The following is a 13,182-nucleotide window of genomic DNA, read 5'->3' on the forward strand; positions in this document are numbered from 1 at the left end:
ATACTTAAAGTCCAGCTCTGCAGCACAATGACAGCAGATTTGTAAATAAAATGGCATTTATGAGAGAACATTGTCCTTTTCTAATGATTAAAAACTGTCAAAAGTTATATCCCTTAGACACATCTGCAAGTAACCTAAAAGTTCATATCTTATTCATATGTTTGCTAAAAAGTTTCCTTGAAATTCAGAGGTTTTTAAAGTACAAGATGTTCAAAGATTGGTTAGACCATCAGTATAAAGAAGATAACAGTTGTCTGTGCAAAAGAGTCTTGCACTGGTTTTGAAGGCTAAATAAAATTGTACCTTAACAGTTTTAAATCCTGTTAAATGTACAGCTTGATGATGAAAAGTTAGTACTGAACACATTATTACACGTATTTTGTTAATGAAGAACTATCTTAAAAGCTAAATTCAATTACTCAAGTCCCTATTTCATAGCACCCAGGATTTTCAAAGCACTCTACAGAGCAGCCTTAGTATTCTCCCCTGGCACACTGTACTGCCAGCAGTAGGAAACCAAGAACAGAAAGGTTAAGGTTGGTATGCTCAAGTGGGCATTAGAAGTTGGTAGGAGAGCCAGAAATAGAATCCAGATCTGGCTGTTTGCTACAGATTTACCCAGGAGACCACCCCTCTCTCACTTGGCTAAAAAAGTTCTGTGCTGTTCTCAGACGTAGGGACTCCACTTTTTAAAAAAATGTTTTTCCTCTTGAAGTGCACAGCACATTATCCACAAAGGGAACTCTGCTTTATACTTCAGTTTGTTTTTAAAACGTTTTTGATGAATGCCCTTATTGTGAAGGTTCCAAATGATGAGCTACAAGTCATCTCTGCTATGCTGTCATTAACTGCTCTGTGTCCCACCATGTAACACTTAGAGATGGCTTTTCCCCAGACAGATGTTTCCCAAAACACTCAAGAAACTTTCAGTGTGGTGACAGGAACACTACTGACATATCCATAGATTTCAACAGGCATCTGCCATTTTCCCTATTTGCAAATATAATGCAGCTTACATAAAATTATTCACAAATCCCATCAAAGCAAACTTCAAATGTTCTGTTGATGTAGCTTTGTAGTTATCACATTGAAATGTTCATCCACATCAAAACTGGAATTATCAGAGAAGCTGTTCCAATGAATTCCTTGCCTTTCTGGCTTAAAAGGTAGGACAGTTTATTGGCTTCAAAATAGCTTGTGGGGCAGTGCATTTGCTTCAAAGAAAAGTTTAAGATAGACCAAGTAGATTTGTTTGTCCTTTCACTGGCATATATGTTATTGCTGAAGGTTTGAACTCAAAACAACAGCTTCTCTGTTGGCCTGTTTATTCTGAGACGTTGCATTGGTCTCTGAACTTCAGCAAGAGCAAGTGCTGCATGCACTCTTACAGTTACCTTAAACACATGTATTCCAGTTCATCCTAGAGCCTTCCTGAAGGTCATATGGTGAAGAAAAACTTTTGAGTTGATTTCATTTTTTTTTTGTTTGTTTGTTTATAAGATAGAAATGGATACCCAATTTCTAGCTACTGAAAATACAGATATTGCCCCTCCAGCCTTAGTATTGCGTATTCAGTGAGCTGTTAGTATTTTTTCCAGGAAGAACAAATACCTCTGGTGGGTGTTGTAAACTGTATTAGTGCATGTTTTGTGTTTGATTTACACAACAGCTTTTAAAGGGATTTGCAGTATTAACTGTAACTACTGCCATGCATGTTTTGGTTACAGAATGGAGATGGCACCATTGACTTCAGAGAATATGTAATTGGTTTGTCTATTCTTTGTAACCCAGCCAACACAGAGGAGACTATTCAGATGGCATTTAAGGTAAGTTCAATTTAGTGTAAATCTGCAAACCTGACAAATCAAGACTGACTGTAAGTCTGTTACCTTTCAAATCATAAGTTTATAGCTTCAATCTGTTATGCAAATGTGAGTAATACTCTTAAACCAATTGACATTTAGAGTGTAAAGGAGAGGGGAAGAATTGCAGGCATCATAGAAACGGGTTTCAAAAGCTGTGTGAAGGCACTAATGAATATGTAACTTGGCAGCCTAACTCCAAAAATGATTCAGCAGCACTTGTGGGTTTTTTTGCCTGAGGTTTTTTTCTCGTGTGATTCTTCAAAGTCACAATAGATGGAGTAATATCCTCTTGTGGGTCAAGCCTCACTAGAGTCGTTGTTCTTAACAAAGAGGAGGGAAAAAAAAGAAAGAAAAAAAAAGTTCAGGACTGGCACATCCAAAATTGAGCTGCATCTCAGAACTGGTGGCTTGTACTATGGTGTTCTGACATGGTGCAATAGCTCCTTTCACATCTCAGGTACAGGGAGGCAATACATGACCAGGGATGGCCAGGCTGTGCATACTTGACTTGTTTTTTAGTAGCTCTTTGACACAGATTCAGTTACTTTACCCATTAATCTGGTCTTATGAACCATATGGAGCAATATATTGAGATATGGGTCATGTTCATCTTAAACTGGGCACTTTTTAGCATTGATGTGTACTTGGGAAGTACTAGAATTTTTATGGCAATCCATTATATCCACTGGCTTCTTTTTAGATAAGCACTACAACTGTTAAAAGTGATTTATGCTTTTTTAGGGATGTTTTATCAGTACAGATTCCTATGAAGAAGGAATTATTGCAGGAATAGCAGCTATTATTGCTGTTTCATTGTTTTGTTTTCCAGACTCCAGACTATACTCTCCAGTATCTTAACAGGTGTGCTGATTATAAAATTAGTAATTTGTTTTAATATCTAGTTTCAGCAGGAAGCAACTGGTTCAGCTGGTAAAAGCCTGTTTCAGTCTGAAATGGAACTATGGGTTATCTTTTGCTACTTTTTTTTCTTTGCCATTAAATGTTCTTTCCTTCACAATGGGGAAGTTTGCCTGTAGCAAGTACTTGAGAATTACAGCCATCCATCCCTTGTGTTTCTCAAGGGGTGATTCATAGCAGATGTTTACTGTCACTGTGCTGGGAAGGATGGGATGATCAGCGTGCATCCACTGCCTGCATTCCAGGAACCAAAATTCCTTGTGAACTACAATAATTCCTTAGTGGGTGACCAATCACATATAGTAAATTTTAGGTATTTTATGTCAGAACATAAACTATGGTAAGTTTAATCTGATAAGGGATGTGCCATAACCTAATGAAAATGAGGACTAAAACCCAAGATATTCCAGTATAGAGAGGCTGAATCCAGTGGAGCCTCAGCATAGCTCACGGTGACCATAAACATAAACCTTTGCTTATTTTTTATCAGTTTTGTATTAGTTTTATCACTGAACTAACGCTGTGAGGTTTGTTTGTTTTTGCAGAATGTTCAAATCCCAGCTGTAGCATGTATATTGCTCTGCTAAGTGTCTGCTTAATCTTGTTCCAGAGAAAACACGTAAAATCTTTTGGAAGAGAAAGTAGCAGGGATGCAGCAGGTCTCCTGAAATCCCAGGCATTGTTTACAGATAACCTCTTGAATACTAGAAAGCCAGTGTGGGTGGCTGATGTGCACAGAAGGTCCACAGGCAAACTGATGCTGAAGTATTTGTACCCGTTGTGTCTTTTCCAGCTCTTTGACATGGATGACGATGGCACTATAACGGAAAAGGAGTTTGCTTCTATCATTCAGTCAGCACTGGGGCTGCCTGAGCTTGATGTTTCTATGCTCTTTAAAGAAATAGATGCAGATGAAACCGGGAAGTTGTCCTATGGTAAGTTAAGCCCTTTTGTAATGGAGAATACTTTGATAGTCATATTGACAGTGAGTTTCCTTTTCTTCCTCCCTGGAATTCTCTGATGGTTCCCATATCTTTTTCCCGGGGAGAACTGTTGAAGCACAGACCTAGATACTTGTGTGATACTCATGAGATTCTTCAGAGGAAACAAACTGGAGATCAGCTTCAGTAAAAGAAGCAGGCACTGAAATTTTCTCTGATTCTACACTGTAGAATCTATTTTTTAAATGTTTTTCAGATGAGTTCAAGAATTTTGCACTCAAGCATCCAGAATATGCCTCATTGTTTACTACATACCTGGATCTACAGAGACACCAGGTAGATCTGTCAGATGAGCACGACAGTGAATCATTTCAAAGCAAACACAGCCCAGTCAGGAGCACAGCCCTGGTCTCAGAAATAACACCAACTGCAAGAAATAAAGTCTGTCCTGAAGGCAATGAAGAGGATAGCTCAAGTACCTCTGACAAAAAGGATGACTGAACTCAGCTTTTGAATTCTACAAGATTTTTTCCCTAGCTGTTCATAAGCACAATTGATGTAAAATAGAGATGGAAGTTACAGTTTAAAAAAAAAAAAAGTTTCTTTTTTTACTTTCATATCAGGAGGAGTTATTCCTGTTTGAGTGTAAGGGAAAAACCACTGTTCTATCCTTGATGTCCATATCACAACACTGGCAATGTTGTTCAGTGTCTTCCAAGTTCACACTTCCACAAAAGTAACAGCTGTGCTAAGGGGGATAAGAAGCTCCAGCACTGCAGTGGCCTCTAAGAATGGAGACTGAGGAGTCCACTTGTCTAAAAACAAGTGGAATTTTTGGTGCTGCTCAATTCCTCTATGTACCCAGTATGACTTAAGGGAAAAAAATTATGCCAGAGTGTTTTAATTTGCAATATCCATTAGCCTTTCTCAGGTTTCTGAGATACAGAAATGAGTTACAGGAAGCTGAGAGCTGAAGCTGGTGGGTTTTGGCTGTCCCCTTAGATTTCCCTTAACTACTTGTGAACCGGCAAGCGTAAGCTTCTGAACAAGACATGCTGATTCACTGATGTTAGCAGAAACAACTTTAGGCTTAAAGGCTAGGTAAAGGTGGAAATGGCTGCACTTCTAACAACAGAAAACTAATTGGATTTCCAAGATAGCAGCTCAGTCTACAGGAAAATGCAGACAGTAAGACCTAAGAATTAATGGACTATTTCAAAATAAATAGAATGTTGTTTACAGTAACAACTGTTCAGGATCACAGTAGGAGGAACATTTCAAACTCCAGCATATTTTTCCTTCTAGCAATTATCAAGAGAGGAATGTGACCTTGCTCTGCAAAATTTAAAAGGCAAATATGCTGTCAAGCCATAGTTCTATTACTTAGTATCTACCCTAAAGTTGTCTCCTAGAAACCATGTTTGCATTACTGTGCCATTACTCAGTGTGTTTTTAGGGTTTGGTTCAAAACCAAGCTCTTTCCAGTCAATGATTTGAGTATGTTTTGCCTCAGTCCTCTCTAGTGCACTGGAAATTGGGCCTTTACCTTCTTCCATCCTTCATCTGAATGCACTTTATACAGTATTTAAAATATATAGGTAGTTATGCAAATACTTCTAAATAAAAATTTGGAAGGTATGAAAAGACAAGATATTTTCAAATTAGAACAGAGATGAGCAAAGCCTAGAGAGTCTAGTACCAATAATAACCAGTTTTCAGCAGGTTTTCATATGTGAAATGATAACCTCTGCCTCTAAGTATTGCTTGCATTATCTGGCCATAAGCTCATTGCCATGTTTAATCTTTCTCTGTATATAATTATGCCTATCCTTATGTTTCATGTGCTTAAAATAAATCTATATTTTTTAAAAGACTTTACTTGAACAGCTGAGTCTTTTTGGTACAGTGGGAAAGGGTACTTTGTCTACCAGAGGGGGCTGGGGGGATTTTCAGGAAATCATGCTTGTGATGTCTTACCTTGATAAACACAATGAAACCTGAAGTTTGCATTTTCAGTTCTGCATATGATGGCACTTTGCTTTATGGTAAGGCTGGAGGAGTAGGACATGACTAATGCTCTTCCAAAGAGTTACTTCTGGTGACTGCCTCAGCAAAAGGGGACCTGATACAAAGAAGATCTGCAGATATGTGGAGAGAGACTTCCATTTTCTGATGGAAAATAAGGTATTGCCATTTACAGGTAAAATTACAGTTTAGAAGTAACAATCTTGGCTTTGTGTAGTGTAAACGTTAGGAGAGTATTTTCTTTCACTTAGAGAAGGAGAAACAGGAGTTACCCTAACCTGGCTGTAGTTAGCTGGAATACATGTTACTTCCTTGGCAAGGATGCTTAACCAAAGTCCTCAGCTTTTCAACCAGCAATAATCTTTTCAAAGACAACTTCCATTCTAACCAGTGAGAAAAAGATGGGTGGGCAAAGATGACAGAGAAAACCCCCTCAAGGTCTCGGAATGGAAAAGCTGCCTTATGCACACTCCTGTTGAATCCAGCCACATTCAGCACCTGGAGCACTGCTGTCCAGTACTGTAGCATATTTAGGACTAGTGATGTTATAAAAATCTGCAAGTCACACAAGTGCTTTGCGGTTAAAGCTAAAAATACTGTGTACATAAATCTACCTAGCCCAATAGTTTGAGGAAAGGCCACAAATGGGTTTGGTATGTAGCAGTGATTCAACTATGCTCTGAAAAGAAATTAGCTAAACACTAGAGACACTAACTCAATATACACACATCTGCTTGATGTGCAGGAAGGGAATACATTAATTTCTAGGCATCATCGTGCCTCAGGGAGCTTTTAAAAGGACCAAACTAAAAGCAGTCTGCAATAAACAGGCATTACATTAAGTGGCAGAGCAGGAACTAAACAGAAGGAGAAGGTTAAAAATACTAAACAGAAAATGGATCTCAATTGGGCATTGAGGGATGACACCTTTCTGCCTGAGACCCTGAGGTGTGAGTTCATAAGTCTACAGGCTGCTTAACGATCATTTTGAGTTCTGCACAGTGGAAAAGTATATTTGGTCCCATGTCATCACAGGAAACATCATTTACTTGATCAGCACTTCTCTGTCATGTTTTGACATGGATTTGATGATAAATCCTTCAGGGATACCAAAATAAGACACTTCAAAGTTTATAGAAACTCCACCAGTCTCAACAGGGATGAGAATCGCAAGAGGAAAACACAACTAATTCACAGGAACACAGGCCCATGGGCTGCTGTTATTCATGGAGTTTGATAACTATGGACATACACTATGAATAAATCTCACATTTTTTAAATCTAGGCTCCTCTTTCTGAAAACATGAAAGGCAGTGTAGGGTCACCTAGAAAAGTGAACCTTCCTTGTTCACCCTGGAACAAGGAAGACACAAATACTGTAAATCCTGATCAGTTTAAGGGAGGTGAATTAACAGGGTCTCCACTGGCCACACCAGAGGTTGGTTTCTGAGACAAAGGTCTTCAAATCCAAGAAAATTAAAAATATGTTTGTACTTTTGCTGCATCAGTGTCACTGCCTAAGTAAGTGCAGAAATAGATATAACACATCCAGGTTTCACATCAGGTCATACTGCTATAATCTGGTCCTAAACTGCAAAAATCACATAATTCCTGGCTGGTTGCTGTCCATCAGTAGAACTATGAGGAATAGTAACTCTTCTATGGAAAGCATCTGAAAATGGGTCTCCTCTTTTCACAGTCAATAGCTGTGCAGCACCAGTCAGAGGCACCAAGTCATGCAGTGGCTGCTGCTTCTGAGCTTTTGTTCTCATCTGCATCAGAACAAGAGAGGTGCCAAATCATATTCCCACAATGTTCCCATGAGTGTTACATCCTCTTCCTCATCAACTTGCTCCCTAGCATGGGGATGGGGAGGGGGGGAAAGTTCAGTGATTCCTAAATGGTTTGCAAGGGAAATTTTGCAAGGCAGTTGTGTGCTGTTCAACCTGTTCAACCCCACTCAGGATCCTGGCAGGACTAAGAGCCCTGGGAGTCCAATGAAGGGTCATGTTTTGTGACAGGTCTAATGACCATTCATAGGACTGCTGCACAGGGTAAGGGCTGCTTGGCCCCATCTGTCATCTCCCTAGAAATTCTCATCTAAAACAAAGTATTCCCTGGGCATCAGAAGTCTGAGAAACATTTGTTGAGATCTTTTTTCTATGGTGGTCAGCACACCAGGGCCCTATTCTTGGGTAATTCCTCAGGCACTATGCCAGAGCAAATAAATACACCATTCTGCCTGAGCACGCTTTTGGTGGTGTTTGCATAGGTGCCAAGAGCTACTCAGGAGCCATGGATGTGGAAAATCGGGGCCTGAAGCTTAGAAACTAAAAGTGAAAAATGTCCCTGTGCACACAAACACACCAACACTCTGGACAGTCTGCTGTGAGCTGTTTGACAACAGCCCTCAACGAGGAATGCAGCCTGAGATTTCATGGTGGGAATCACACAGCTCTCACTTGGAGAATGCCATAGGAGAAATTTCAAAAATTAATTTTAAAGAAGGGCTTGGGAAGTTTTTACTTCCCTTCCTACACTCTATCATTTCCTAGGAAGGTTGGACTCTGGTGAGTGCCCTTTGGCTCACCTCTTCCCTATCAGTTTTTCATCATTTGATACAGCCTACCTTTCTCTCTACTTTCTCCTTCCACATTTCCACCTAAAACATAGCTACTGCCATTAGAAGTTGTATTCCACAATGATTAAAGTTAAATTGTAAGATTAAAATATAAAAATTCCTGAATTGGGTGGGTTTTGGGGGCACATGCTTATTCAGGTAACTACTTGTACTGGCCTGCAGTAAGAGCAAACTTGTCAAAGGTTGCAAGGGATTTTAATGACATTGAATTAATTAATTTTAAATCTTTGCTCAATGAAATAACATTTATTAGACTGAGAAGCAGTAGGGAGACGTTTGTCAGCAGTGCTTAAGTTGGCAGACTCTCTGTTACTATACATAGCCAGAGTGGCAGAAAGTAAACATCTTATAGGATTAGCAGCTATGTTCATAGCTGAGATGAAATTTGAACATTTCATTAGTATAAGACTGATTCTGACATTTCATAAAGCCAAAATGCAAACAATAAAATGTGTCTGATATAAATACAGTATGCAGCACTTACTCAGATAAAGTTCAAGAAGCACAGCAGGTTTAGTGCCATGACAAAGGAAATACAGAAGGGTCATTTAAGGACCTAACTTCTGCTAAGCACTTAAGTGTATGCTTAATCCTGTAGGTATCAACCAGACACTTTGTACTTATTAAAAGCAGACAACAATACTAATAATAAGAAAACAGAAAAAAATTCCATGGCTAATTATTGGAATGGTGATAAGAATTGCATCACCCTCACCAAGACAAGAAACAAAATATCACAACTGATTAAATTTTATTTATTGTGCCATCTTCTTAGTTTAGGATATTTTGTAACAACCGGACTGGTAAGACTTCAGAGACACATAACAATGTTATAATGGCAAATACTTCATTACCTTAGATAGGCACTACTTTTGAAGCCTCTTCCTGCTGCAACAGGTCAAAGGTAAATATATGTCCCCTTCCCCCCATTCTCACATCATGATTATTCTAGGTTTTCATGCTATTACGTGTTTTACTGTGCTTATACTAAATCAACATTAACTTTTTTCATCAGTTAACTTTTTTGTTCTAGAAAATAGCCTATTTAAAATCTTCTTTTGTGTGTTAAAATGAGGTTCTGGTGAGGCTCATCTCTAAAGCTACACCTGCACATGCATTGCTTTGTTCCAAACTGGGCATAGGTAAGAAGTTCATTTGTTTGTAGAAGTAAGAATTCACTAGATTAAACCTGCCATTAAAGGCCTCTGCAGAAAGAGACTGCACAGCCTTTCCAGACAATCAGACCATTGCTTAACAATTTCTACTGTTAGAAAGTTTTTCTCCTGGTCTAGCCTGAATACTTCTGCAGCTGAAGTCTTGTGTTCACCTTGCTCAAGGAGAATTGATTTGTTTCCATTTCTCTGCAGAGTAACTATTTATATCTGCACATACCTCTATCCAGAGTTTATCATCACACCTGTTTCACTCTTGCATCTCCCAGCCTACCTTTCTTAAGTCAAAAACCAAAACCTGTTTCTTTTTTTACTCATAGGTTGTACTTTCTAGGCTACTGGTTGTTTTCACTTAGGTTCTCTGGAGAGAGAACTTCAGCTCCAAATCTCAGCAGACTTTTTTTGCAGTCAATATTCCTGCTCATACACACCCAGCGTTGCCCACTACAGAGTCATCTCCAGTCTAAAGAACTGCTCTGCAACCAGCTTCCCCCTTTCTCTCTTCCTACAACTGCTCATTCCTACCTACTACAGTACCTTAGCTTTATCCTTACTGAATTTAAAAGACCAATTTATCAAGAACATTTTGATCAGCTTAAATTATTGTTAAAAAGGGCTTTCTTACTTAAAAGAATGCCTTTATATCCTTTTTGTTAAGGATATTATCTTCCTAAAACTTCACTAAGCATCAGACAGTGCACTAGAAGCAAAGCACTACAGATTAGAGAGACATGATGAAAGCTTAGAGGCTATAATTGTTCAAAAAGAATAATTTCCTTTTCAAAGGTAAACATCAGCCTTGCAGACAAAGATAAGGCCAAGTGCACAATTAGATACACAAGTCTGTGTTTCTGCTCATATCTCCTGATATCAAAGATTGCAGGAAAATTCAAAGTGCTTTCTTAAAAGGTAAAAAAAGAAATGAACAGGAAAAAGTGTAGGAGACTAGAAGGAGTCACACCAGAACTGTCAGCAGCTTTTAGAAAAGCTGTTTTCCTCAATGCCGGAAGTCTTTGAAACAGGAGATAACCAGCCACGAACTGCAGCAGCCATTCAAAGCAGAAATCATTTAAAATGTTTACATTTTGTACACTGGCCTTTCAAATGAAAGCATGCCAACCTCCATAATGTTATTTAATTGCATGTCTTTGACAGCCCATCTCTTGTAAGCAGAAAATTTTACTGCTACTATACACAGGGAGAGAGAAACCAGTGGCATTTTCACCTTTACAATTTGAGTGCAGGTTTAACTCAAAGCTGCACTAAACCTAAAACAACCTTCGAAATAAAACAAGTAGGAGCCATTCTTTCTATCTTTGCTATTGCCAATTTTAAAGGGAAAAGTCTATGCTTTATATAGTGGAAATTTCTCTTTTAGTAGAAGTATACTTTGTGGACCAAAGAGAAGCAGCCCCTTGGACAACAACAAGTACTAGGAGATACCTTTGACAAAGCTCTCCAATATTATTCATTTTATTACAGTGGACTTTGTGGCTCTAGGAGAAGAAACAACATTGAACGAAGTATTTTATAAAGTGGATAGTAGAAATTTCTACTGTTCCTGGATATTTAGCACTTTATAAAGAGAAAGGCAAAAGGAAAGCACCTACCACACCAAAAATTACCCAGGAGGGTACCAGCATAGCAGACATAGAAATACAAGAGTTCTGGCTCCTGATTACATGAATTACCCATGGGTACTCGTGGTGTCTCAAATCCCATAGTCAAATTTGACATTCTTTGCTTTAACACTCCCACTAATTATTTTTTTTCAGATGCAAGAAGGAGAAATCTGCATTATACCATGAAAAGCACAGATTGAACAGATTTGGTAACTTATGGCAAGGTGGTGCATTTAGACTCTTCTAGCATCTTTTTCCCCTGTCAAAATACTTGTACCTCTTACCTGCAGCTATCTCTGTCTTGCTTGCTGTCACTAGGCATTTTCATGACACCAAGTCTGATTCTTTCCACCATGACTCAGTGCATGCCAAGGTGAAAGAGATGTCAGGTCTCTATTCAGTTACACAGGGGGACACCAGCAAGCTCTGCCCTAGCAGACACCAGCCTGCCAGCACTGGGCAGGGTCTGACCTTCTGCTGGAGTCAGTCAGTCTCAATTACTCTTCTTCCAGCTTAATGCAAACAATTTCACAGTAGACAAAAAACCCCTCCCCACCACTTAATCTCTTATTATTCTCCCCGAGAGGAGTCCATCTAGCTTACATCAAAGAACTGGTCTCGTTATGCCATTGTTTTATAAGTCTCCTAATATTCTTCCTATCCATAATACAGAAGACACTGCTGATAGAAATATGTCAACAGGAAAACAAACAGGCAGCATTTGACATGTTATTAGTCTAAGGCTGGGTGGATAAATAAATCATAGATCAAATATTCGTAGGGGGGAAAATACTGTTTATTTCCACTGGATTCATTACGCACACACCTCTCATACAGCACAGTGACAAAACACATCCCACAAAAAGGATGTCACAATGTACCCAAGAAAGGACTGTTGATGCAACCAGGACAATGTATTCCCTCCTTAGAAAGTGCTTCAGTCTCTTGGGAATATATCACACTGGTCATAAAGAACAAAGCCAGCTGGAAGTGTCCTTTAGCTATATCACTTCATATGGCAGGGTAATTCATCAAGACTGAATCATTCCTAAACACTGGATGTTGCTCTGAAAGTAATTTGTTCTATAAGTGCAACAAATATTATTTCACCCCTTTATTTAAAATATTGAAAACTGCCATACTATTCTTAGATGAAAAATATATGCTAATCCTAGTCTGATCCTACATCAGGTTATTTCAGCTCACCATGCTCTCCATAATAAATGATACTGATACAGCAAAACTGAACCCAATTTATTTTGATGCCTCCTAACTAAAAACAACAGTAAAGAAACTGCCTTGGCCATTGTTTCAGATGCAATCTTAACTATAATAAAGCCAGGATGATAAGGTTAGCATCTCTTCTCTCCTAAAATGAGTGCTTTGCAATCAGGTCACCCAAACTCTAAGGAACGAAACACCTACAGTTGTGGAGTATTCAGTTACTAGAACTCCATAGCTCAGGTTCTTAGTGGTGAAATGAACCATCAAAAGAGAAAACTCACTTTGAGTTAGAAGTTTGCCACTAGACAGATGCCAGTAACCCACTGGTGGCACCCACTTTCAAACAGTGGGGAATGATTAAAAAAAAATTCAAGAGCTTTTATTTTTGTTTTTTTCAGAAGCAGTTACTTCAGAGGAAGCATCTCAGATAGGTAAAAGTTTACCTCCATATCTAGACAAATGCTGTGTGGAAGTATCCAGAGATAGAAGGTCGTATTGCTTAAAGGTCAAAGGTGCCTCTGTGCCTAAGGTACCATGTTCCAAAAGTTAGAGAACTAAGTATCATTAACATACATTCTCAGTCTTTCTTCAGAAAACACAGCCCAGGTAAGCACAGGGCACAGAGATGGTGGGGATAGAAGAGAAGAAATTCCATAATAACTCTATTTCAATTGGGAAAATAAGCTTTCTGGAGGACCTAAGCACAGGACTGGTAAAAAAGTCCAAACCACTCTTCCTCCATTGCTTTCTTAGAGCAAACAAAGACTGATGAGA

The 13,182-nt window shown here is 38.8% G+C and overlaps 1 protein-coding gene across 1 annotated transcript in view; it reads left to right on the forward strand.

Moving 5' to 3' along the window:
* The window catches only part of LPCAT2 (lysophosphatidylcholine acyltransferase 2), a 31,252-nt gene extending 25,655 nt beyond the window's left edge, over nt 1–5,597 (forward strand). Inside the window, exons 12-14 of the mRNA XM_017837130.1 lie at nt 1,728–1,826; nt 3,577–3,718; nt 3,981–5,597. Coding sequence (XP_017692619.1) covers nt 1,728–1,826; nt 3,577–3,718; nt 3,981–4,225 — 486 coding nt within the window. The 3' untranslated portion in view covers nt 4,226–5,597. The remainder of the gene's footprint in view (nt 1–1,727; nt 1,827–3,576; nt 3,719–3,980) is intronic.
* The last annotated feature ends 7,585 nt before the right edge of the window (nt 5,598–13,182 follow it).

Source organism: Lepidothrix coronata, unplaced genomic scaffold (assembly GCF_001604755.1).
Source record: "Lepidothrix coronata isolate B3197 unplaced genomic scaffold, Lepidothrix_coronata-1.0 Scaffold292, whole genome shotgun sequence".
Taxonomy (NCBI): Eukaryota; Metazoa; Chordata; class Aves; order Passeriformes; family Pipridae; genus Lepidothrix; species Lepidothrix coronata.